This window comes from Penicillium cosmopolitanum (assembly GCF_028827165.1).
Source record: "Penicillium cosmopolitanum strain IBT 29677 chromosome Unknown utg000009l:1.0-9042332.0:1.0-9050551.0, whole genome shotgun sequence".
NCBI classification, from domain to species: domain Eukaryota; kingdom Fungi; phylum Ascomycota; class Eurotiomycetes; order Eurotiales; family Aspergillaceae; genus Penicillium; species Penicillium cosmopolitanum.
Window position 1 is genome coordinate 2,778,058 of NW_026622679.1, and position 24,667 is coordinate 2,802,724.

General features: G+C 48.4%; 9 protein-coding genes across 9 annotated transcripts; 5 read left to right on the forward strand and 4 right to left on the reverse strand.

Moving 5' to 3' along the window:
• Positions 1 to 153: 153 nt before the first annotated feature.
• Positions 154 to 1,121, reverse strand: N7509_009152 (RTA1 domain-containing protein; the record flags this gene model as incomplete). The annotated part of the gene is made up of 2 exons (XM_056633789.1): positions 154 to 773; positions 836 to 1,121. 2 exons carry the CDS (start codon positions 1,119 to 1,121, stop codon positions 154 to 156), a joined length of 906 nt encoding a protein of 301 aa, XP_056484409.1.
• Positions 1,122 to 2,526: 1,405 nt separating this feature from the next.
• Positions 2,527 to 3,345, reverse strand: N7509_009153 (uncharacterized protein; the record flags this gene model as incomplete). The annotated part of the gene is made up of 3 exons (XM_056633790.1): positions 2,527 to 2,768; positions 2,888 to 3,170; positions 3,265 to 3,345. The coding sequence occupies 3 exons, from the start codon at positions 3,343 to 3,345 to the stop codon at positions 2,527 to 2,529; spliced, it is 606 nt and encodes a 201-aa protein (XP_056484410.1).
• Positions 3,346 to 4,052: 707 nt separating this feature from the next.
• Positions 4,053 to 5,056, reverse strand: N7509_009154 (RTA1 domain-containing protein; the record flags this gene model as incomplete). Its single annotated transcript, XM_056633791.1, has 3 exons — positions 4,053 to 4,528; positions 4,595 to 4,837; positions 4,900 to 5,056. The coding sequence occupies 3 exons, from the start codon at positions 5,054 to 5,056 to the stop codon at positions 4,053 to 4,055; spliced, it is 876 nt and encodes a 291-aa protein (XP_056484411.1).
• A 1,336-nt stretch (positions 5,057 to 6,392) lies between these two features.
• N7509_009155 (uncharacterized protein) lies at positions 6,393 to 7,410 on the forward strand (the record flags this gene model as incomplete). The annotated part of the gene is made up of 2 exons (XM_056633792.1): positions 6,393 to 6,549; positions 6,632 to 7,410. The coding sequence occupies 2 exons, from the start codon at positions 6,393 to 6,395 to the stop codon at positions 7,408 to 7,410; spliced, it is 936 nt and encodes a 311-aa protein (XP_056484412.1).
• A 217-nt stretch (positions 7,411 to 7,627) lies between these two features.
• On the reverse strand, positions 7,628 to 10,421 carry N7509_009156 (putative phosphoketolase; the record flags this gene model as incomplete). The annotated part of the gene is made up of 7 exons (XM_056633793.1): positions 7,628 to 7,665; positions 7,736 to 8,561; positions 8,615 to 9,235; positions 9,294 to 9,603; positions 9,655 to 9,807; positions 9,862 to 10,231; positions 10,316 to 10,421. 7 exons carry the CDS (start codon positions 10,419 to 10,421, stop codon positions 7,628 to 7,630), a joined length of 2,424 nt encoding a protein of 807 aa, XP_056484413.1.
• Positions 10,422 to 10,888: 467 nt separating this feature from the next.
• N7509_009157 (uncharacterized protein) lies at positions 10,889 to 12,458 on the forward strand (the record flags this gene model as incomplete). Its single annotated transcript, XM_056633794.1, has 7 exons — positions 10,889 to 11,265; positions 11,338 to 11,652; positions 11,707 to 11,769; positions 11,842 to 11,914; positions 11,979 to 12,239; positions 12,271 to 12,357; positions 12,420 to 12,458. 7 exons carry the CDS (start codon positions 10,889 to 10,891, stop codon positions 12,456 to 12,458), a joined length of 1,215 nt encoding a protein of 404 aa, XP_056484414.1.
• A 3,112-nt stretch (positions 12,459 to 15,570) lies between these two features.
• Positions 15,571 to 15,868, forward strand: N7509_009158 (uncharacterized protein; the record flags this gene model as incomplete). The annotated part of the gene is made up of 2 exons (XM_056633795.1): positions 15,571 to 15,597; positions 15,680 to 15,868. 2 exons carry the CDS (start codon positions 15,571 to 15,573, stop codon positions 15,866 to 15,868), a joined length of 216 nt encoding a protein of 71 aa, XP_056484415.1.
• Positions 15,869 to 21,854: 5,986 nt separating this feature from the next.
• On the forward strand, positions 21,855 to 22,896 carry N7509_009159 (Rab family GTPase; the record flags this gene model as incomplete). Its single annotated transcript, XM_056633796.1, has 2 exons — positions 21,855 to 22,065; positions 22,262 to 22,896. The coding sequence occupies 2 exons, from the start codon at positions 21,855 to 21,857 to the stop codon at positions 22,894 to 22,896; spliced, it is 846 nt and encodes a 281-aa protein (XP_056484416.1).
• Positions 22,897 to 23,372: 476 nt separating this feature from the next.
• N7509_009160 (40S ribosomal protein eS7) lies at positions 23,373 to 24,381 on the forward strand (the record flags this gene model as incomplete). Its single annotated transcript, XM_056633797.1, has 3 exons — positions 23,373 to 23,528; positions 23,842 to 23,924; positions 24,018 to 24,381. 3 exons carry the CDS (start codon positions 23,373 to 23,375, stop codon positions 24,379 to 24,381), a joined length of 603 nt encoding a protein of 200 aa, XP_056484417.1.
• Between the last annotated feature and the right edge of the window lie 286 nt (positions 24,382 to 24,667).

Genomic DNA, 24,667 nt, shown 5'->3' on the forward strand with positions numbered 1-24,667 from the left:
AAACTAACGATCATCATCATCTTTAACAAACTTGGAAGCCGAAACTTGAAAAATATTCTATGTTTTGTGAGTGATGCATCTATCTGCGTAGCGGGTATTTGAAACAAACGCAAAATGACTCGGATATACAAAGTGAAGTAAAAATGAGACCCCCTAAACACCGTGACCATGCTGCTGTTCAAATGAATTGTTCAGCTCAACCTCATCAACAGAGGAAGCACCCCGCTTGTTCGAAGAATTCCGGTTTTGAGGCAGAAGCCAACCAGGGTGAAGAACGTTGAAGACCGCAACAGCAACAATCATCATAGCACCGTCCAGTGCAATAAAATAGCTTTCGTGGGTAATCAAATAGCCTGACCAACCCTGGGACAACTCGATCGTACGATATATGCTTCTGATATAGATGCAAACCACGGAGAGGATCGTCGCGGCGAAAAGAGGGATAGCGGAGCCGGTCAAGTTCTGTAGAAGACGGAGACGTATACAGCGACGAACGAAATCTGCAGCGCAAATGACGAAGATGGTTATGGAAAATAGTTGAAAGACGATACCGGCCACCATGGTGTGGGTTCCGGGGGCCGTATTGCCGCCGATTTTACCTGCTTGGCCAGAGGCCAAGCCGCCACCGATTGCTTGGACGACAAGCGATATCACATCACAGGTGCAGAAGATCCAGAGATATAGATTTGGCCGGAGGATGGAGGACTCGGGGCCCAGGATTTGAATGAACCGGCCGAGGATGACATAGATACCAGCGGTAAAGAATGTTGGGGCTGGAAGCATTCGAGTTAGTAGGGCTGGAACAGTAGTAAGTAGTTCTATCATTGCGACTCACCGATAATAAGGGTGGAAATTTGCATTAGGAACGACGTCGAGTTGTATGGACACTCAGCGGACCAAGTTCGACCGGCCCATCCAATGACTTCCACGAGACATCCAATGCTGAAGACAGATGCCCACCATGTTCGCGTCCAACAGAACTGGGCCGTGTGTAAGATCATCGAAACTCCAAAAAGAACGCAATAGGCGATTCCGGCTCCAAGGGTTGGGACATATCCGTAGGACGTTTCAATTCCTTCAATTTTGGCATGACAACCAATGAACAGCTCCTGTCTGTCCATGGTATACTAGAGTCAAGTATATGACAAGAGCCTCGGTGGGGTTATATATCGGCGAAAAGAATGTGAGGCAACAGTAGTGTGCGAGTTATTGCCAGTGTTATTATGAAAAGGACGTGGTGCTTCGGATACCGGCGGATAGCCGTTTGTTTCGTCGTTTGTTGCCAGAGTGCACAATGGACTCAAGATTGGAAGTAGCAAAACAAGGCGAAAATACGCTGAGAGAGAGAGTCTGCCAGTAACTACCGGGACGAAGCACTTAACAAATTAACAAATACTCGTACTCGTAGGGTATGTTAGTAGTATCAAGGCTGAGCAGCGGCGCTAACCCTAGGTCAGCAAATGGGCTCGCAAGGTATTTGACTTGAGACGCCCTCCACTACCTACAACGGCGCCCGGCCATAAGCCATGCCCAGCCGATGAGGAAGCCAATCATGACTCGCGATGCCTCGAAAAATTCATGCTCGATGGCGGATTTATGCACATAATCCCGGCGGGAATAGCACAGAGGGGAAAAAATCATTATAAGGTGGGGGTTGAACTCGGAAGAAGTGGATCAGCCACGCCATGCGACATTGAATTTGTGCCCTATCAGATATAGCATCAAAGCACAGGAACCATATGAAAGCTAGATCTGGGTGGGAGTTCGGTCCGAATAGCAGTCCCGCCTCGCAAGATAATCCCTAGTAGGCTTAGCGTCGATGGGGCTCACGGTCCAACTGTCACCGAATCCTCTAGGATTCGAGGCGATTTTCTGAGTCCTCTTTATCCGATCCGACGAACCCCGTGTCCGTGTCCGATTGTAATGTCCGTGTCCGGGAGAGTGATGTGGCTAGGCCCATCTCATGCATGTACATGAAATTGGGAGAAGAGGCTCTAGATATGGGATATTCTAACTTTTGAGGCTTATCGCCAGTATCGCACGACATGGGCTAAAGGTCAATATCTCTTGGGCGTCGCGTTCCACTGCTTGCTGACTTATGACTTGCGGCTAAGGTACCGCTGGCGTAGTACACCTTGATTTCCTCGTTTCCATACGACGAGTATACATGAAACAAAGCGAAACTTGATTTGGAACCGATCGCAAGTACTTTTGAACAGGGCCGTAATCTGTTGCTTGATTTGGTCAAATACCTATTTAGTAGACCCCTCGGCCTCCCACCAGCGATACTTCGAGTTGAAGCCGATCTAGTGTATTTCATATCCTTTTACACTCTACGTGACAAGCCTCTCAGTACAAAGGATGGAGAGTTGGAATTCGACGCCGAGGAAAGCGAAGAGGATTTTCAGACACGAGTTGAATACGCGGTGACGGTAATGAGAGCTTGGGATTGTGTTGCTGCTGGAAATAACTATGTGAAAATTGCCGAGGCTGTGGTGCAAGACTGTCGGTTTATTCCGCAGCTATCTAGTTGCTGACGAAACGAAAATGCTCCTCCTCCAGTGTAGCCCGGAGTAGAGGGCGGATAAAAGCCTTCATCTGATACAACTTGCGGACTGCAGAGAGGAGATAGTTCTCCGCCTCTTTGGGATAACCCTCGAAGTTGACTTTAACTCCATCTCTAGCGAGCCAATTTAGGAGCTCCTCAACGTCCTCCATGTCGGTAGCTGCCTTTTCGATTCTCCGAGGACGGGCAGACTTGGATATGACTGACCATCTTTTGATTATGATCAGGACGAGGACGGAGGGAGTTACGATAGGGACAATAAAAAGACGATTAGAGGAAACTTGCTCTACTAGAAAATAAAGAAGCTGAAAGGCCACTCACTGGGGGTCTTCCCAACGCACATTGGACGGCCACTCACAGTAAGAGTAAGAAGGGAAATAGTCATTACGTCAGGAAATCTCAAATAGCAAGTGCTACCAGCGCGAAGAAGTTCAACTATAATTCTTTGGGTCCCGGTTGTGAAGAACAGCTTGTTAGCCATGGTCAGTGAGAACCCGGAACCCGCCTGAAGAAGCAGGCCTCTCGCGCCATTCGGGTCTGCATCAATGATAACCTCGACGTCCTCCAGGGTAGGCCAAATTAGCCAGAGCGATCGTGAGTAACGCTATATAGGAAAGGTGTACCTTTGTTATTCTAGCTCCGCCGATGAGGAAAGTCGCGTATCCGCCGATAAAACCATGGCAGATATTTTACCGAACGAAGACAGTCGTCGTCTCCTTCGCAGCTAAATAAAGAGCATGGAAAGGACCGGGAGGTCCCTGTTCCTGAGGTTGGTCCATCGCTGGAGCAAGCTCGTTACAGTGTGGCCGAGATGGTAATAAGGGCGAGCAGTGTCGAATTCTACCGATTGAAACTACCGATAGACCAGCAATGCGAAGCTGTGCCTGCAGGGTTGGTAGAGAGCAAATGGTTGTTGTTAGAGAGCCAATATTGTGCTCGTACTAACTGGCAGTGAATGGGAATCACTTAACCAGGGAAGAGCATCCCATAGTGACTACCGAACGGCAGCAGAGGCAGCACTGGAAACCTCGGAAAGGGACGATCAACAATCGTATACATCGGTAATAAAAATTATACTACAGTACTTGGTATCCTACACAGTTACGTACCTGAGTTGTTAAGATCAAGCAATTTATAAGAAGTAGAATAGCTTCAACGAGGGGATGGCAGAGCCATGTATTATAGTACTAGTAGGTAAAATTATCCATTATGAAACGCTGCCGCCTAGCAGTTCTATTTGCGACGAAAGAATAAATTGACAAAACGGAGTAGTAATTGTTAGCCTGGTACAGCCTTTTCTATCCCGAAATCTAGAAGATCGGATATAATACCTAAGCTAGTTTTGAATAGACATTGGCGCAAATAAGACATAGAAAAATGAAAAGAAAAGTGAAAAAATTAACTCAATTTACTCCGCAGACGCCGTCTATGCGTTCCTTCATTTCTCATTTGATACTAAATTGTATGACCCACACATCTCACCTAACTAGCATTGCAGCTCGGCAGAAGTGAGTTTGCTTTCGGCTGGTGAGCCCTGTGGTTCTTTTGTGCCTGGGGTGTTGTTTGATCGCAAAACAACGGATGGATGGAAGACATTCATCACTATCATGACCAAGAACATCATTGAGGCGTCAAACACGTAGAGAAAAACTTCATGGCCAATCACATAACCGTTGTTTCCTTGAACGAACTCGACGACACGGTAAATGGATCGAATCAAGATCAACACACTAACAGTATATAGTGCGAAGAGAAGTCCTCGCCAGTCCCGCGGGATCAACCCACTGGCAACCGAGATTTGGGATTCTTCTGTGGGTGATCGGATAATTCGGCAGTTGAATATGATAGAGGTAATCAAGAAAGCACCGAAGAAGACGAGTTGGACGCAGAGACCCCCGACAATGATCCACTGGCCTACCACCAGGAGGTTTGCAGATCCACTGCTACTCATGACGCCACCACCTGAGGGAAATTAAAATTAGTCCGATATAAATCAATAATTAAAGGGTCTTGTATCGTCCTGCGTACCTGCACCTTGAAGGACGAAGGAGAGCACATCTCCCATGACGAAGATTTTGGTCATGAATCGAACAGGCACATAGCTCAAATGTTCTCCTTTTAGGGATGTGATAATTCTTCCTAGAACCATATAGATGGATGCCGCATAGAGGGTCGGTGCCAACAGAATAAATAGGGTCTGCATGGCATATAGCGTGGTCGCTGTTGTATGGAAATGAGAGACGGCACGAGCTGCATAGCCGATAATCTGGACTGCGCTTGCAATTAGAAAATGCTAGGCACGGAATTATTGCTGAGGACCGCGTTTGGCTTACATATTCCTCCGACAATGAACGGGTTGAAGTATTTAGCATGCGCTCGGATTCGTTGGTAAAGGTGGAAGGCCGTGGTCAAGAAAAATAACACAGCGAACACCACCGCACCGATCAGGGTAGGGGTATAATGGTAAAGCACGAAGGTAGAAGATGCCATGGCCAAAGATGAAAATGTTGACTTGGGCGGATCTGGAAGTCTCGAGTTCGGTTGGAATGGTTGAGGTCTGAATTCTACAGGATCTGGCAGACAACTCGATACTTAAGTATGTTGGGATGATAACAATTTTGCCCTGATAAAAATCTCAATGAGTTAAAAACTAGGTACATTTCCAGGCATCATCGAATGAAGAGCCTGTGGCAAGAATTGGTTTTATGTTTATCCTGCCTGGTTTAGCTAATATTCGTAGTCTATCTGAAGGTAAAAGTAAGTTTTCGGATTTTGGTCCGAACCCGAGTACGAGTCCGAGGGCTTAGACTGAGCCGCTGCCCGGCCACGATTGCGACAACCCTCACTGAAAGGGCAGGATCTTTATCTTAAGTCCCTGCGCCTGCGGCTGGGGGAAAATGAGATAGAAAGAAAAAGGAAAACGAAAGAAACGAAGATTTTGAAAGGGGTTTTCTCACCTGTAGTATACTACGCGACTCGGAATATTCACCTGACACCTGGGGAGGGAGTTGTGATAGATACTTTCACTACCATTTCCGTATACAAGCCATCTATCTAATCCTGAGGCAATATGTTGCCTATACATGAGTGCTAAGCCGAAATATAGTTTGGCAACTAATTGGATGGAGGTTACAAGTGGTTGCTTGTGTTAAAGGCTAGACCGGGTTAATAGGCGGCATGAGGGATTCTTTTTTTTGGTTGAAATAGGCTCCACCTTTCTCGCATCCGCTATCAGTGTTCTAGAGTTGCTACATGCTAGCGCAGGACATCGATAATGTAGGGTGGTTGAGGTGGAGACGCTTGAACTACCGGATCCAATCATATCTCATAAAGTCCGAACCCGAGCAGTGTTTCCACCGCTAAAACAAAAATAAGCTTGGCATCCCTCGATTTTTTTGAAGATCAACGTAAAATCTGAGTTAAACCAAAAATTAATGGATATAACGTTATTTCCATCCAGTTATCTATTTTGAAATAGGCATCCACATACCCTGAGGCTTAGCGGGTTGTCGATCTCCAGCCTCGAGCAAGCAATGAACTTGAAGATCTCGAGCTATGGAGAACGTCAAATGTAAGGTTCAAACATAAATCTCAACTTGAAAACCTGACCGCTGCACGTTTTTCGAATATTTAACCTCCTTAAACTTTCCCCCTGTCATACCTATTCGATACTATATTTCTGCCTAAATTATTGTTGAATCCTTCAAGTTCCAAGGTTATAAAGAGATTCTCGAATGACTGCAACCTTCATCGCAATCATTACAATCATCTGTCCACCTCCATCTCCCATATAACGAATTTTGAGCTGAATATCTTTCTCTTGGAGATGGAATCTGTGCAATGCGAGCTATACCTATATACACCCAGCTTGCCTCTGGCATTGGTGGCTACCATCATATTTTCGGTGTTGACGACGATTCATTTCCTCCGCATGACTAGAGCTGGGACATGGAGCGGTATATACTTTGTCTTTGGAGGCGTCGGTAGGTCCTGAGATCAAACCTTGAGCATGACACCTAGTACCTAGGGTCGTATGCGCCGGAATTAATTTCTGACTGTTTACAGCACAAACATCGGGGTATACAGCGCGCATATTTTCAACACAGAACCCGTGCAATCGAGTCGCCTACGGTATCCAATCTGTTTTACTACTAGTGGGACCGACTTTGATTATGTTCTCCGTCAATTTGGCCATGACTGAATTTACTCGCGCTCTGAGCGCGGAGAGGTTCTGTTGGGTTCCGGTCAACGTACAGCGTCCACTATACCTCAGTATGAACACAATCTTGGCTCTCATTCAAGGCATTGGAGCTATTATGACTGTTTCATCAACCAACTTCACAATCATTGAAGCCGGAGCTAAAATCGGAATTGCAATGTTTGTAATCCAACTGGTATTTTGGCTCTTTACTCTCGCAGAGAATACGTATATAACAATACGATTGCGCCGTGGGCTGTCAGAGACCAGCAAATCAGCATTTCCAACCTGGAAGTATTGGAGCCAACTTTTTGGACTTGCAGTTTCTATCATCGCATTTGGTCGTAATATCATGCGATTGACCATGAATGGTGGGGTCGAATTTCTTGTTGTCAACGAATGGCCGTCATATGCATTTGATGGCTATCAAATGGCGGTAGTTCTGGGGGCGTGGGCAATCTGGTATTTACCAGGGAAGTGCCGAGATGCTTCAGAAATAGTGTCCAATAGTATGGGTCTTTCTAGACTTCATACCGGATATTCAGAGGATTCCAGGGATTCGACGGAGAGCAGGGCTCAGAGGAGACATGACAGGATGCAGCGAAGAGAAGACAGACTCCGCAGAGGAAGATACGAAGCTTGCTGAAATGTACTTAACTATGATCCAATCTAGAGATGCTAGCTCTTTTCGTGACTCGCATTTATCGCCTCTCTCTACGTTCGTTTTCATCGTGCTGAACCAAACTAGACATACGTGGCTCTAAATTCTTGATCGTACTGGAGAAAGTAGCTAACCATGGACTAGTAATCCATGGGTTCTGGCTGAAAGGTCTCAGAAGAGCGAAAACTCCATTTGAATCGTTCTATTTGAAAGTTGGCATATCGTACATCTCATTCGGATCTAGAAAGTGTGTTAGCTTGACAGTAAATTTAAGGTGGATAGAATAGTAAGCCCAGGAACAGAAACCTACCCTCTTGATGTTCAATTATGTACTTCCGAGTCTGAACAATATTATTCTGGAACTCAGCATCTAATTCGTGCTGACGGACACGAACTTTTTCGTTGTACTTTCCTGCGCCCCGTACAGCTGCCTGCGCAACATGATAGCGCGAGGTACGATTTACGAGCATCATATCAAAGGGAGTGGTCGTGCTGCCCTCTTCCATGTACCCGGCAATCGAGACACGTTCAAGTCGGGGCCTACCAAATAGTAGCCCCTTCATTTCAGCCGGGTAGCCATGATAATTAATATGGATAGACCTATCCTTGGTAAAAAGATTGTCGAATGCCTCAGTTTCCAGGGCATGAGGATGCTCTCCTTCGTTACCAAGTATCATTAAATCAGTCACATTGATCACGCGGACTCGCAGGGATGGTATGCGTTGTTTTAGAAGCGCAGCAGCTTGTATAACTTCAAACATAAGCTCAACGCCAATACCCACCAGCACCACATCGGGATCTAGTCCGTCGTCTGTACTACAGAACTTCCAGACAGACGCTCCTGCACGACAGTGATTTTCTGCTTCCTCCGGCGTCAGGTATACGGGTGTCGGCTGTTTAGAGCCAATCATCAGATTGACATAATCCTTTGACTTCAAGCAGTGGTGGATCGTTGTGAGGAAAGTATTTGCGTCTGGCGGCAAATAGACGCGAGCAGCCGTATGTTTCAGGTTAAGGACAGAACCAATGAACGAGGGATTTTGGTGAGAGAATCCGTTATGCTCCTGACGTGTCCAAGTGCTGGTCTCTATATAGTTGATACTGCTGATCGAACAACGCCATTGGGTTTCTTTGGCCTGGTCAGTAGGTTAGCGAGCGAGTCGAAAGGAAAAGCATGGATTAAACTTACCATCTTAGTGAACTTGGCGTATTGGACCATCATTGTGTGAATTATATTGAGGAAACTCTCGTATGATGGAAAGATGCCTGTGCGACCCGTCAGGGTATACCCCTGCAGGAAACCTTGACACAAGTGCTCGCTGAGAACCTCAATAACTCGACCCCCACGCGCATTGGCGAATTCATCCCACTGGAAGTTGCGATTGGTACTCTCAAACACGGCGTCGAGCTTGTTGCTCTCCAGCTCATCGGGGGAGAAGAGTCGAACATTGCGGGGATTCTGGATAAAGGTCTCATTGATGAATCTGCCAACTGCTTTCATGGCGCTCTCCTCTGACCCCTTTTTGGCGCAGAGCTTTTGCCAGACTGGAAGCTTTGGTGGGATATAACTTTTGTATGACTCAATTCGCTGGCCCAATTTCTTCGAATTATTGGTTGGTATAACGGATTTGATCTCGTCTACAACGTCACCCATCTCTGTGAAGAGTTCTCGTGGCTGATAACCGGAAAGCCAGCTCTGTAAGAGACGCAGCTGCTCTTTGTCGGTCTTGGCCTTTGGCAATGGCACTTGATGGGAGTGAAAAGAGCCTTCGATAAAGTGACCATCAAGTTGTTTTGGTCCGGACCATCCCTATAAAAGGAAATCAGTTTTCAAGATCGTCGAAAATTATTTGGACAAGTCTTTCTACCTTCGGAGTGCGCAAAACAAGCATCGGCCACCTGGGCTTAAGAATTGGCTTGTCAGATCGAGCAGCTTGCTGGATTTTGTGGATTTGGTCCAAAGCCCAGGCAAGGGAGTAGTGAAGATCCGTGTCGATATCATTAATATCTTCCACTATGCGGACCTGGTATCCGTATCCAGAAAACAGGGCTGCGAGCTCTTTGTTGTCCATGCAACCAAATATCGTGCGCTCGCTAATTTTGAAGCCATTGACGTGAAGGATAGGTAGAACAGCCCCAGACTCCTTGGGGTCCAGATACTTAATTGCATGCCAAGACCTACTCTGGTCAGGATTGCAACCATGAAGATATGTGAACGGTTGGACTTACGTAGCCGTAGGACCGGTTTCAGCTTCGCCGTCTCCAATGACACAAGGAACAATAAGATCAGGGTTGTCCATGGCAGCACCAAATGATACAGCCAAGGCATAACCCAGTTCCCCACCTTCATGGATAGCACCAGGCGTTTCGGCATTGATATGACTGCGAAAATGTTAGATTGTTCGGGAAGTGAGATGATATCTTAAAGATACCGACCTTGGAAGCCCAGCCATTGTGCTAAATGAGGATATCAGATTGTGAAGACCTTGGGAGTCTCGAGAATACTTTGGATAGAACTTCTCCAAGGAGCCTTCCAGCCATAGAGAGGCCAATATTGCAGGAGCGCCATGTCCTGGGCCAACAACATAGAGCATATCAAGGTCCTTCATTCTGATCAGATAATTGAGGTGTGAATATACCAAAATCAGACCTGGACATGTTCCCCAATGTCCTAAGTAGACTGTATGAATATCATATGATGATAGATTGAGGAAACAGAAGATGTGCTTACCAAGCAAACGGGGCTTAATATCGTCAGCGCTGAGGTCTCTCTTCAAAAGAGTATTATCACGCAAAAATATCATCGCTGCAAATGAGTCAGTTGTTTTAAAGGTTTTCTTTAGAAATAAAAAGAAAAATAAATAAAAAAAGTCTCTGTAATTTGACTTACCTGCTGCGATGTACGAAGCCGCTTTCCGGAATTTCAACAAGGCATCGCATGCTTCTTGATTTAAGAGTCTCGGAAAGGAAGCCGAACCTCCAGCTTCTCTAGGCATTCAGGCAGGTGCGAAGGTAGCGGCGCCGGATTTGGATGGTCAATGACTTCGCCAGGCATAGTTACGAGTGGTTAGGGAACCAAGGCTCTCCCCGATGGTACGATATGATCGGCACGGGAGCGGCGGAAGCGACGGGATCCGCACGAAGTATAAAAAATATAGATGTAAAACGGCTCAAAAGGGCAACAGATTGATTGAATGATCGATTGTTGAGAATTAGGGATTGTGAAAACAAATCGGACGCATTTATCAGACAATTACCACATTCATGGGTCATGCCATGGGGTCTGGCCATAACCGGTTGATAGGGGGGGTATTTTATCCGCCTTTTCCCTTCCGGTCGACGTCACAACGGCCATCCTGACATCACCTTCACAACGCCGGTCGCCCATCCAAGATCCATTTGAACCACTCTCACCTCATTCTTGCGACAGAGACCTGTTGAACCAGTTTGGCGTGTAGCTGCTATGGCCAAGTCTATTCTGGCCGTCAACGCTGGCTCGTCCTCGGTTAAAGTGACCTTCTATACATTCACAAACCCCCCGCGCGCTATCGCCGATGCGCAAGTGTCCGGCATCACAGCGCCACCTGCCACCTTCAAATACCAGCGGGGCGAGTTTAAACAGAAGGAACAACCACAGGAAAATTTAGCCACACCGCAAGATGCCTTCAAGTACATCCTCCAGCGCTGCTTCAGCGATCCCGAATTATCCGAGGTTGCTAGCGACAATGATCTCGCGTACATCTGTCACCGAGTCGTTCATGGCGGCGACAATTTCGAAGAGATTGAGATAAATGACGATACACTTCATCGTCTCGAAGCACTAGAAGACCTAGCACCGCTGTACGTGGAGAAAACAAGAATCAACCCAACAAGACTGTGATGTGTATATTGACAATTTCTTTGGGGCAACAGACATAACTTCTCTGCACTAGAAATCATTCGACTATGCAAGAAAGAACTTCCAAGTGTGGCAAGCATAACATTCTTCGATTCGGCCTTCCACCAGACAATGCCTCTTCATGTGAAGACATACCCAATCAACCAGCAAATCGCCAAAGCTAATGGACTGCGCAAGTACGGGTTCCACGGAATCAGCTACTCGTTCATTCTTCGCTCCGTGGCTCAATTCTTGGGCAAGCCGGCGGAGAAAACCAATTTGATTGTTATGCACATTGGAAGTGGTGCTTCGATCTGTGCGATCAAGGAGGGCAAATCCATCGATACCTCGTGAGATACCCACCTTGGCAGACCCGTGAGAATTAAACGCTAACAGACGGATAGAATGGGCCTCACACCCCTGGCCGGCTTGCCTGGAGCGACACGAAGTGGAGATATTGATCCCTCGTGAGTGATTCCCATAATGCTGATGGTAGATCCTCGTGCGAATAATAAGGCTGACTGTCCTCGTTCTTGTAGGTTAGTGTTCCATTATACAAACGAGGCCGGGAAATTGAGTCCCGCGAGCACCAAAGACATGCATCTAAGCATGGTGAGAAGTTAGCCCTTTCTTTGTTCGCCATTTCCTGGCCACTAACTTGCGGCGTCATAATTAGGCAGAGGAAATACTCAACAAGAAATCAGGCTGGAAGGCTCTGACCGGAACCACGGACTTCTCGCAAATTGCAGTTGAAAACCCGCCGTCGGAGGCTCACAAGCTTGCCTTTGATATCCTCGTTGACCGCATCTTGGGATACATTGGAAACTACTACGTCAAGCTGGGGGGCGAGGTCGATGCGCTCGTTTTCGCCGGCGGCATTGGCGAGAAGAGTTCGCTATTACGGCGAATATTGGCCGAGAAATGTTCGAGTCTAGGCGTGGCGATTGACTCCGACGCTAATGACAAAGGGGGTGGAGGAGGATCAGACCGTGAAGGATATCTCCAAGGGCGGCGGCAAGGGGCCCCGCACGCTGATTTGCCAGACCAATGAACAGGTGAGTCAATCTCAAGACGGGGAGAAGGTTAAAGATATTGCTTGCTAATCGGAAATCCGCAGTTCGAAATGGCATACCACATTGTCTGTTCACGATCTTGATTTCCGGCGAGGAGGCGATTTCAAGAGAGGGACTAAAGGACGGCGACAGGACATAAGTACGATTGTTGAATATGGCCTGTACATATTTAATTCCAAATCCAGATGTGACAGGTTCACATTTAAACTTCTTTTTTTGAGTGTTTGTGAAAGGTAACATGACTGGTGGAAAAGCAATCGACGCGTCAAGAAATGTAGTGTCTTGTAAAATAGGGTTCAGGAACGCAGCGCACAGTTCGTCAACTTTTTGCGCCTCACACCGGTCCCAGTCTCTTTTTTTTTGTCATTCTTGGGTAGGGGACTCGATAGGTCCCTGCATACCAATGCATCTTTCAGTCAAACCTGGCCGAAGATCAGGCGGTCGGAGTGTCCGCCCACCATGTCATTGGGCGGCAACCCACCACCAGAGGAATGAATGTGATGTATCAATCGGGCTCAAGTGGGCAGATTCGACAGCTTGCGTCGGGGGGGAATCTGCTTCCCCGCTCCTCCTCAAGGTTGATCCCCTAGTGTAATGCACGATGCGGGTAGGGAAAGCAGATATTCTTATCGGGAGCAGCATGAGATTGGTCGATCGCTGAGTGAGATTAATCTGCTTTTCCGAGGAGATCAATGTGAACCAACAGAAGATAGCGCGGATCTGCAAGATAATAGCAGTCGGCAGATCCGAGTCTAACCTTAGCGGTGGGATCTTTTAGGTCCTCCTCTCATGTACGGAGTGCAGGTTTAGGCTGCATAAGCGCCTCTCAGCCCTTCGTACTTCTGATCTCTCCCTGCACGGTTGTACAGAAGTGCATGGTGCAGTCGATCGAATGCAGCATGTATGTCACCTTCAGTCAATCTTGGAGACGATGTGGCCCGGCACAGTGGTTGGACATGTACGGAGATGTACTCCATGTCGAGTACTCTGCAGCCAGGATGCAGTACTATCCCAAGTCCTCTCGATCGACAATGCAATGCACCACCAAAGTGTCGTGCTTTTCAGATTTGGTGTGTCATTCTGCATTTGGGCGCAATGCGCGCGACCGATCTGGCGTGACAGCCACTTCTTTCCTTTTTCCCTGATCCCAGGGGGTTGATTTTTTTTGCCTCTCCCAACCTCTCATTTCCTCGGGGGCGCACATCTGGAAGCTGTGAATCTCCACTAGCGGGATGGAAACATCAGGCGTTAGCATTCGACTGGTCGCGGAACCCCTGACGAAGGAGCCGGACCCTCTTTAGCTCTTTTCTGGCTCATTTGGTGGGTCGCACTGGCGTGAAGTGTATCCATATTGTACTGTGTTTGGCTCGATCGAGGGCAAAGATACTGGTTGTGGCCCCTCCCCCCATGCCTCGAGGCTGGACCTGCGTCACAGTACTTTAGGGCGACGCGATATGGAGAATGGAGAACGCAAGAGAGGGAAAGTCAGGGGCGGCTGACCCGGCAGGGAGGGAAAGGATGGACGATCGAACCCGACATGGTGGGTGTTGGGGCCGTGGAGAGGGAGCGATCATCATCATACTGCTCGCCTGGCACCTGGGAAGCTTGGAAGCTTGGAGGATTGGAGGCTGTCACTCGTTTCCCAAAATGGAACCACTAACTCCACTGGATGGTTTCCGGCTGGCTTGACGGAGAGCGGCGTGCAGACAAAGGATCTCCATCGCGGGTCTCGCCGCGGTGCGGTCTTCCGGTGATCTCAACTATCGAACTAGCAAGACTTGAGGGGATTGGTTAATTCAAAAAGGGGTGAACGAATGATGGTTTACTACGATTATGTGCGGAAGTAGAGGTGTGGTGAGTTCCGGAAGTAGCCCTACTTTACGGAGTACGGCGAAGATACTAGCCACCTTAGATCCCGGGCTATTCGGCCTACAGATGCATCGTGGATCATACAGTAGTCTTTACAGGTTCCAAGCACTCGGGTGGGTGCAGGTCCATTTCTTTTCTTTTCCTCTTTGCTTGTCTCTTTCCTTTCACGATTGCCGTTGCGGAGCACAGCGGACTTGTGAGCTCCAGGCCCAGCGACGGTGGAGGAAAAGGTGGACTTGGGTGGACATGGTGGATCAAACTTGGATTCCACTTGTTCCAGAATGATTCTGTTTATGGAGCTGGATTTCCAGGAAAATCCTCGCTAGGATCGTCCGGCTTCACTTCCGCGCAGCCCTAGCTACGCCACTCTGAAATCACATCCCTGTGGTTGTAAATTTTGGGCGAATGACCCGTCTGGAACAAACAATGAAAGCAAAGTACGCGTACCTAGACAAGGCCGCATTTTTGAGGGATTGACACATCGATCGACGGCTGTCAAAACAAAGAAGATCCAGGTGGTCCCCTGCTTGATGGTGCTCAATCTGCAGGGTGCGGCGTCGGCTTTGCTTCTTCGCTTCCAGTTGGTCCTGGCCCAGCGCCACCATGCAAGCGGACTGCGTCTACGCACGGGACGGCAGCGATGTTTCTATATACGGTATCCCGATCGGAAATTTTTCATATCTGATTTCTATCTATGATGCTTTATTCCATACATGCACTACGCCAAAGAGATGTCTGTACGTTGTACATGTCCTCCGTACTCTGCAGCTGTTTTATGTGCTCCATGCAGGCAAGGATCGACGATGGTTTGGTGGGTTAAGGATCCACGGAGTTGAACAAAGAAGAACGACAGTCCAGTTCATGCAATCCAGCTAAACCTTGTTTCAGCGGGAGAACTAATGCATCGAGCCGCACTCTGGAGACGCATCCAGGAACCCGCTGTGGCGAGCTCATCCGACAGGATCGGCTCGGGATAGAGCCTACTAGTAGTGTAGAAACCCAGGGAACCAACAGAACCAGAACCTTGGATCAAAGGACGGGCCGTTAGAGGCTGTCAGAAAATCATGGCCCTCAATTTGGTGGGAACCTAGACCGACCTACAACATACACAAGGTACCCAACGGGGAGAACGGAGTACGAGCCCGGCGAGAGGAGCCTAGTTGATTAAGATTGAGAAGCCTTCCTATTTGAGCGATCAGAAAAACAGTTGGGTCTTCCTCTGAGAGAGTTTTTTTTGGCTTTCGTTTCTTTCTAGCGTGGTTCTAGCTGTAAGAGAAATGGGGTCTTCCCGAAGATGGAGACTTTCCCCCAGTTGCCGGGTCCACCATGGACGAAGAGGAAGCTCGTTTTCCTGTAAGTTTCAAGTCCGCTTTTTTCGTACGAATACAAAACCCCCGACGGAACTGCGTGTCCTGCCCGCATTGAGTCGCCCTAGTGCAACGTAAAATACCGCCGGGCCCATTATTTGGGGCGACTCTACCGCGTGCGCCCCACAGAGGATCATCGTCACTATCCCTCCAGGGCCAGTCTTTCGGGCACTGGTCCCATCATCGCGAATAGGAAACGGTCCCTTGGAGAAAGGATGGGGAAGAACTCCATCAGCGGCTGGGGACAACACGAGTGAGTACCCCAGCAACGGAAAAACGAATTCGATAAACAATATTACTCCGGACCTACTCCATATGTACCATGTACATATTCGCGATCAACTTCCGCGTGGGGGAGCAAAGTTTCACCAGTATCGTCTCGATCTCGCTAACGGCCCCGGAGGATAGGAGGATATTCCGCGGTAGATCACCGGTCCCGATTTCAATAGATTGATTCAATATCAGTGAGTATCTAGTTTCCCCGGGCTTGAGGAGTCAGTGACACAGCTGAAACAGACTTACGAACCTAACTGTCTAAAGCCACCATCAGGGGAAAGGCCCGGGGGGAAAGGGACACCTGGCGCGTTTGATCTGACGCAACGACTCAGCGACTGATATGTCCCGTCACACCCTCCACCGGAGGAAAGGATTGTGGCTGGATGCACGGCGCGGCTCCAGTGTGGCGAAATCCGTGATTTGCGTCAGCTGCAACCCTTAATATATCTTGGTATAACGGAGTACGGAGAGTACAGAATGGAAACATAGTTTACTCCGTCCCTTGAGTGTAGGCGGGACCAAAGATACCGCGTAGATGTACATGGCGAATACTGTAAAAGGGGGGACAGGATATGGGGGTGGAGCTGGGGGGGCGTAACTGTTTTCTGCAGTGCTTGAACGGAGAAAGAAGGAGTCCAGAATGTTTCCATGGAGAATTTACGGCTAAACCTTTTGGTAACGCCCATACTCCTCACCATGACCCAAGACCCTGGGAAACTAGAAAGGCTAGAAGGCGAGAAGAATGTTCATACGTAACCGAGACCGGGAGTGGGCTCGCTAGAGGCTCTGATTCATCGATACACAGGCGATAATGGGTCCCTCGCCTGAGAGGTGGCGGGGGCCCACCCCCTATGATGGAGTCAAGTTCGGATCGATCGAATGTGAGAGAATGGGAAAGGAATAAAAGAGACAGCTACGAGCGATAGAGTGATCCGTGGATGAGACAAAAATGAGTAGTATCACCTAACGTTCAAACCTGAGCGTGATCAGGGGGAAGCCTGATGTCGATTGGCTTTGTTTGGAGGTGTCTGCGACGAAAAGCGCCCAAGGGGCCCTGGGGAGACTGAAGCGACAGGCGATTGGAGGGGAAAGGGACCACAGCAAGGCTTCCGAGACTGTTTTCCCATTTTTTATTCATCGTTTCTTGTCTTTCGCTGTGTTTCGTTATTTTTGGGATTAGTTTGACCTATGATTTTACCTGTGATGTGTTGAGTGTGTTCGACTGGACAGGAGTACACTAAACGACTGCACGGCGGACCGCTCAGAAAGCCGAATGTCTGGTCTTGATTACTTGACAGATGGATCTTTGGATGAGCCTAGAGCTCCACGAGACAACCGGCGAAAGTACCTACGTACATGTGTACTTACCTAGGTTGGCCAGGGATGATACCGATTCTCTACACATCCAAAGTGGCTCGTTCTGTTGGTGACTAGTTACCGGCAATGGACTCTCTATTCCGTACCTAGGCATCATATGTCAGCGCCCAAGGGACCCCTGGCATTAGGGTTGAGAAGGTTGGAAGGGCTAGTGACGAGAACTTCATCCAGTAAGAAAAAAGGACCATCTGTCCGTATGGAGCCCGACCACGCGAGTCCCGATGTCCAGTTCGGATGGATCCGTTTCTGTTCCTGCGGCTGCTCCCCCTTCTCCACTTATGCAAGAGGGCAGCCCGGAGATTCGGTTCCTAGCTTCCCCTTCCAGTGGAGTACCAGAGCTCGTCTGGATCAGGGTGATGATCTCTGTCGGGAATCGTCCATCTGCACGGTACTTTCGTTTGTTGGGCCCGGGGGGAAGGGGAAGCAGAGGAGTCCCAAACACTTATGCACTTTGTAGTATGGATACATATCAAGGGGGGAGGGGCAAGACTGGATAGATCCACGATCTAATTGTGATGGATCAGAGGCCACAGAGTAGACCATCGATAGCAAAAATCAGGCCCCGATCCGCCCTGGCGCTACTGCAACACTACCGGGATTAACAGACGTTGGAGAACGCAGAAAGGGGGCGCGTTCCTGTTCCGGGACCAGGGGACGCGGGAGAGCCGCTCGCTGCTAAACAAAGAAAAACCGGGGCCCATAAGCTTATGATCTGGATTAATTTCCTTTTTGCGTTGGTTTAGGTAATTTCGATTTATTGATTTTAGTCTGGTTTTATGTTTTTATTTATTCCAGAAAAAGGAACTGAGAAGATCATCCTAGTCTTTTTGCTCATTTCCATTTTTTTTTAATTATTATTTTTTAATTGATTTTCTATTTTATTCCTTTTTAATTTTTTTTTTTTACTTTTCATTTCCATTTCCATCTCCATTACCATAATTATTTTTTTTTTCCCTTTCATTCATGCTATATCTACGCAATCACTGCTCGCACACCCCTGTTACCCTAAGATAGTCTCTTCTTATTTAATTATCTCTTGCTCCCTCCGGACTTTTTTCTCCCTTCTTTTCGCATACTTGACTATCGTCAACAAACTATCATAATCCTCCTCCACCTCCTCCTCCCTGCCATCAAAACGCCCTCCCTATTACCCGCCCTGTCTTCTCCCTTCTCCCTTGCGATAACATCCTTCTGGTTTTCAACCGGATCTACCGGACCCCAGTTCCGCGACTTTCTCCTTTCCAGGGTCTCCCTTGCCGACTTGGCTTCATATCCCTTCTCAGCCGTTTTGCTGGTTCAGATCGCGATTTCATGGCCTTGATTCTGCAGCCACCCTCGCGCCTATCTTGTTGATTGAATATTCCTATTTGATTTTCTTTTTTTGGAAGTACTTTTCTGGTTACTTGCGGATTTATCGTTTCCTTGGGGGAAATCCGATTGACGCGATCTACCGGTGGAGCCCAAATAAAAAGCAACCAGCAACGACCTGTCGACGCCTCTAAAACCAGCCGTCCGCCATTCTCTATTTGTCGGTTTCTCAGTCGTCACATTCCTGCCCTACAACCTGTTGGTGCCCGCATTGTTCCAGTGAAGTCAGGTTTACTTTTAAAAAGGATCCGTCTTCCGATCTTGACTGCATCCACATCCCATCGCCTGTACCGCCCGTCCCTGTCTAGACTCGGTTCTTTTCGCTTTTGCTACGGGGGGTGGATTGGGAGTTCGTTTGCCTACGATTCTCCGGCCGAGAAAGAAATAACTACTATTTAAGACCCGTTCGTGGTATTTACCTGGTGAGTTATTCCATCTCATTCTTAACCCTGCCGTGTCGCATTCGCGATATCTTTGCTGCCATCGTCTTTCGCATCATCATCTTCGTCGCAAGCTTCCCTGACAATGATTGCTTTCGCAGACCTCAACATGATTCTCCGAGACCTATCAGCTTTCAACATGGGACGCGGCGCCTACGATACAACGGGCGTCAAGAAGCCTGGTGCTCCTCCCCCACCACCTAAATAATCACCTGCGATGATACCCTTATTCAGCACACATATCCTGCTTTCTGGCGATGTTTTGGATCTGTCAGGCGCCTACGCTTCCTGAGGGTTTGACGCCTCTACGTTCGGAGTTTGCTCTATCTTTCGGTGAGTACCCTAATGCACCCGCCTCGTTTTGGGCATCAAGGCTAACCTTAGTTGCAGACATTTGTAACACTATTTTTCCACTTGTGACTTTTTTTTCACATCTCTCGGTCATATCTTTGCTACTGATTCGCCACTGGCCTTGCGCGACCTCATTATACCCTTTTTAATTTCTTCAATTCTGCATCGGGTTCGGATTTCCAGCGTCGACACTTCTTCGGTTTTATCTTTTCTTCATTTTTTTCGTCTTCGCACGTGCGCCTTGCCGTTATCTCGGATACCTTCACCTCCTTCATTTCGATCACCTCTTCTTTCTTCTGTTACGACAAATACCGAGATGACCTCACTTCGACCTCTCAAAAGTGCCTTTTTGTTCTTTCTTTTCTTTTTTATTATCCTGCTGTCTTGTGGTTATCTGCTTTTCGTTTGACTCTTTTTTCCACGGCGTTATGGCATAGATGGGACGGAATTTATTGCATGGGATGCATGGACTGATACCAGAAGACTTAGACCTTCGGACCTCGCGGTCACAATAGTACGTTTATTGACGCGCAAAATTACCTTTTGACTTTATGTTTCTGTATTTGTATCTGGGTTTATTCACTTCATGCCTGTATATTATGTTGCGCACAATCGCGAAATCAAAGCGTCTATCATTTATTGTCTCTGCTTCCTCCTTAAACCATGACGATATTTTGAACGCAGTGATTCGGTTCTAGACCTCCGATCCGTGGCCAGATTCTCTACAGGTCCCATCCCCGCCCTAGAACTCGAAAAGCACGGGCATGTTCGTGTAGCCCAAATGTCGTGTCGCTCGGACTTGACAGCTACGTATACTAGACTGAGCGTCGGGCAGGTTTGCTTGGGGACTAATGCCGAGCCAGGAACCGCCAGGCTGATTTCGATCCCCGGGCACCTGTTGATGCATCGGCAGATAGATCCCGGGCCCGACTGGGGTCCCACTGGCGCCCGACATCATCTCGCATGCCTGTTGGGCACTAGTCCGTGAATCACGTCGTGTCCAGGAACAAGAACTCCTCCACAGAGAGTTCTTCCCTGGACCCACAACCCCTCATCTAGCAAGGTCTGAGAACTCAATTGTCTTTCTCGACAATTTGTCTTGTGTTCTCTCAATTTTCTAGGTTGTGATGAATGACCGCCATTCAATAACAGGCCTCTTAGGTCCAGACCGCAAGTGCTGAGCTGTTGAGCGAAGGAAGATATAGTGCGATCTTAATAGCCATCAATTTTGCTTTGTGCTTCTCATGGAAAGAATCCTATCAAACTTTCCGTGTCTAGGATTCTTCGTGTCGATCGCCATGTTATTTTTTGGTTGCGCCTTGGCCGTGATCAGAATTTGAACGACTCTGGCATTTGGCTTTGATAGTTAACTGCAATGGCATTGGTTTAAGTAAGGTATCCCGGTGTTGTTTCGGTTTGCGCTAAGCTTGAAAATCGCTTTCGTTATGTAAAATTTACTAGTATACTAGTAGCAGCCTATTCATGTTCGTCCACGTTGCCCCAAAAGCAGTTATCAAGAACGACATCACGACATCCTGACAGGGATACGTCACTAAGATTTGCGATCTCAACATGTGTTATATGACCTGCTCGGTATCTTATATTTTCTGATGCTTCGCATAGATTCTCCAGGGGCTACTAGTAATAACCTGAACTGTACTGGGATTGCCTGCTCGCCTCAATCTACTAGTAAGTAATAAATTTCAAATTGAATATTAACGAAATAGTACTAAATTCAAGTTAAAAGATTACTCGTTACCTAGAACTATTTACTATTATTTGCAGGACTAAACTAAAGGTCCCAGCCTTCAACTTGAAGCGACCTCAACTTGAACTCAGGCTAGTATAAAAAGTGGACCCGGAGGCCCGGGGGCAGTTGAATATATCTTTGTGAGTTAGGTCCAGCTGGTCTCCGAGTCGTCAATGGTACTACTAGTATTTTTTGAGCTTTCCAACTTGAAGATAGTGTGTCTTAGGTTTATGAGATGCAATTTGCCATAGTAATGTCTCACCCCATAGCTCCGCGCACAATTAATTCTCAGATTAAATGTAATTCAAATAAATTCATTTCCATCTACCTCGGAGGCTGTACCAGAGATCCCGTGACCAAAGGAAGTACGGCTCACGCTAAACCGGAACAGGACCTCAACCATCATCATCATCGCCCGGCAGCCTCCACCACGACCTCCTGCTTCCCCGTGAATTGCGACATCGAGCTTTTACTCATCCCAACAGCACGAGGAAATTGAGATTGTGAAACAGACCATCTCTCACTCATATAATCCTTGAATACCAGCTACCAGCATCGCAGCTGAACCTGCCGGCTCACCCGCCTGCCCGATCACCTAACTATTTGTCAGGCGTCGCTCTCTGCAGGACGGCCTAATCCTTGCTATCTTTCTATCTCACACCTTATTCTACTGTCTCAGTCATGTCCGAGTCAGCCGGCGCAAACGCTCCGAAGCCGAGCAGCAGCGTGAAGCTAGTTTTGTTGGGCGAGGCTGCCGTCGGCAAGGTACAGTTGTCCTCCCAAGTTTCACGGGGTTTAGTTGCTGATGAACTTTCTTTTTACTTGCAGTCGTCACTTGTTCTTCGATTTGTCAACGATGATTTCCAAGAAAACAAGGAGCCCACCATCGGCGGTAAGGAACACCTCCAGATGAGCGCTTTGGCTTGAGGGGAAGGCTGCTGCCTGCGTTCTCTGCGAAGCCTGTCTTAAAGATGGCGCTCTCTGCGTACTAGGATTATGACATTCAGTCTAATTCCCAAGAAAGCCATAGAGCCTCGGAAATCCCTAAGCACAACCTCGGAACATTCCCGGCTAACCTTATTGCTCAGCTGCCTTCCTGACACAGAAATGCTCTCTTCCTACACGCACAATCAAGTTTGAGATTTGGGATACTGCAGGCCAGGAACGATTCGCTTCTCTCGCTCCGATGTACTACCGCAATGCACAAGCCGCTCTCGTGGTCTACGATGTCACCAAGCCCTCGTCCCTGACGAAAGCAAAGCACTGGGTTGCCGAGCTCCAGCGCCAAGCAAGCCCCGGAATCGTCATCGCTCTTGTCGGTAACAAGCTGGACTTGACCAACGACGGCGGCGATACTTCAGCGGCAACGGCCACTGAATCTGAGAGCGAGCCCGTTAGAGATGATGGAGAAGAGGGTGCTGCGGAGGAAGGCGAAGAGCAGGACACGACCCCTGGCGATGCTCGAAAAGTGTCGACCCGTGAAGCGAGCTCATATGCAGATGAGGAGGGTCTCTTGTTCTTTGAGACTAGTGCTAAGACCGGAACTAACGTGGTGGACGTTTTCACTGCCATCGCTAATGCCATTCCCGAGAGCAGCCTGAAAACCGGCCGTGGCGGTGCCGGCACGGGCCAGACTGCGTTGGGAGGCCGGTCGGCGGAGGACTCTCGAGTAAACCTTGGCGACCGAAGTGCGGCGACAGCAAAGGAAGGCTGTGCTTGTTGATCTGTCTTTTTTTTATTTTCTTTTTTGAATCACCTTGCAAATTTCCCCATGGGTACAGGCGTCTCCCGTTCTGCTTGTTGGATTGCTCCTAAGCAATGCTCATTGTTCACTTCTATATCCCTTTACCGATAGCAATATTGAACTCTTGCAACTGTACATTGCTGCCATGTAGAGCATCTTCGCATCAGCAGAGTTTGTAATGCAAGCAACCGCAATTGCAATCATATACATCCCATAGGATGTAAGGATTACAATTAATTGTCAGCCAATCAGCGGCCACGCGAGGGTTGAGGAGTCACGTGACAGTCATCACCTAAGTGGAAAGAATAACGCTAGTCCCCTTTGGGAAGTAGTGCCCTCGCTTAAGCCGGATCCCACAGCTGGGCAAATTCCATTCCCACGTCTTGAACGCCGACCGACCTCACCCTCCGCCGACCTCAACCAGCAAATTCGCAGCACTCCCGTCGCTCGCAATCATGGCTGCCATCAACAAGATTGCCACCAACTCGCCCTCCCGGCAAAACCCCTCCGAGCTGGAGAACGCGATTGCCGGCGCTCTCTTCGACCTCGAGAGCAACACCCAGGACCTGAAGGCCAACCTTCGTCCTCTGCAGTTCACCTCTGCCCGTGAGGTAAGAATTGCATCCGTCACGCCTATCGAACTCTTCCGGAACCGCATCGCAAGGGAATCTCGTTGTGGTGGTCTTATCGGAGAAAGAGATGGAAATATTTGTGGGCATTGTGGGATTGCATCAATTTCGCAATGTAAATGTCCCAATGCAACTGAAAAGTGAATTGGGATCTTCCGAGAGACATGGAACCTTCGACACACACATTCCCTTGACGACAGTTCCGGCAGGGCGAGAATTGGGTTTTTTCTGCTCCCGCAATAATTGGGTGCGGACACCTCGGAACAACAAAGTACTAACATACCCTCTCCAACAGGTCGAGGTCGGCCACGGCAAGAAGGCGATTGTTATCTTCGTCCCCGTCCCTCTCCTCCAGGGATTCCACAAGATCCAGCAGCGGTAAGACGACACCTCTCGACAATCTGGAATTTTTTTTTTTTACCAAGGCCTGGAACAATGGGACTAATTTGGATTTTTTTCTTTCGCCAACAGTCTGACCCGCGAGCTCGAGAAGAAGTTCTCTGACCGCCACGTCCTCTTCGTTGCTCAGCGCCGCATCCTGCCCCGCCCCAAGCGCTCCGTCACCTCGCGCTCCAACCAGACCCAGAAGCGCCCCCGTTCCCGCACTCTGACCGCTGTCCACGAGTCCATCCTGTCCGACCTCGTCTACCCCGTCGAGATCGTTGGCAAGCGCACTCGCACCAAGGAGGATGGCTCCAAGACCCTGAAGGTTGTCCTGGACGAGAAGGAGAAGGGTGGTGTTGACCACCGTCTCGATGCTTACGGCGAGGTCTACCGTCGGTTGACCGGCCGTGCTGTTGTTTTCGAGTTCCCCCAGAGCGGTGCTGAGTACTAAGCTGCTCGTTTGCTGTTTGCGGGTGGGAAGGAAATGAGGTGTATTTTGGGTTGCTTGTTTCTAGGTCCGGATTCACTCTAGATTCAAGGAGAGCATGACGGGTGAAAGAACCAAAAAATGCATTACGGGTTTTTCTTTTGAGTTATGTGCCCCCCATTGACTGGTGCATGGTTTTTAAGGCCTCCGTTTCATACTACTGGGCGAGGCGACGGAGATGAGTTTCCATCCGAGCCGTGTTCCTCTTAATGAGGATGGGATGGGATATGTGATAATATTCCAATCGAAC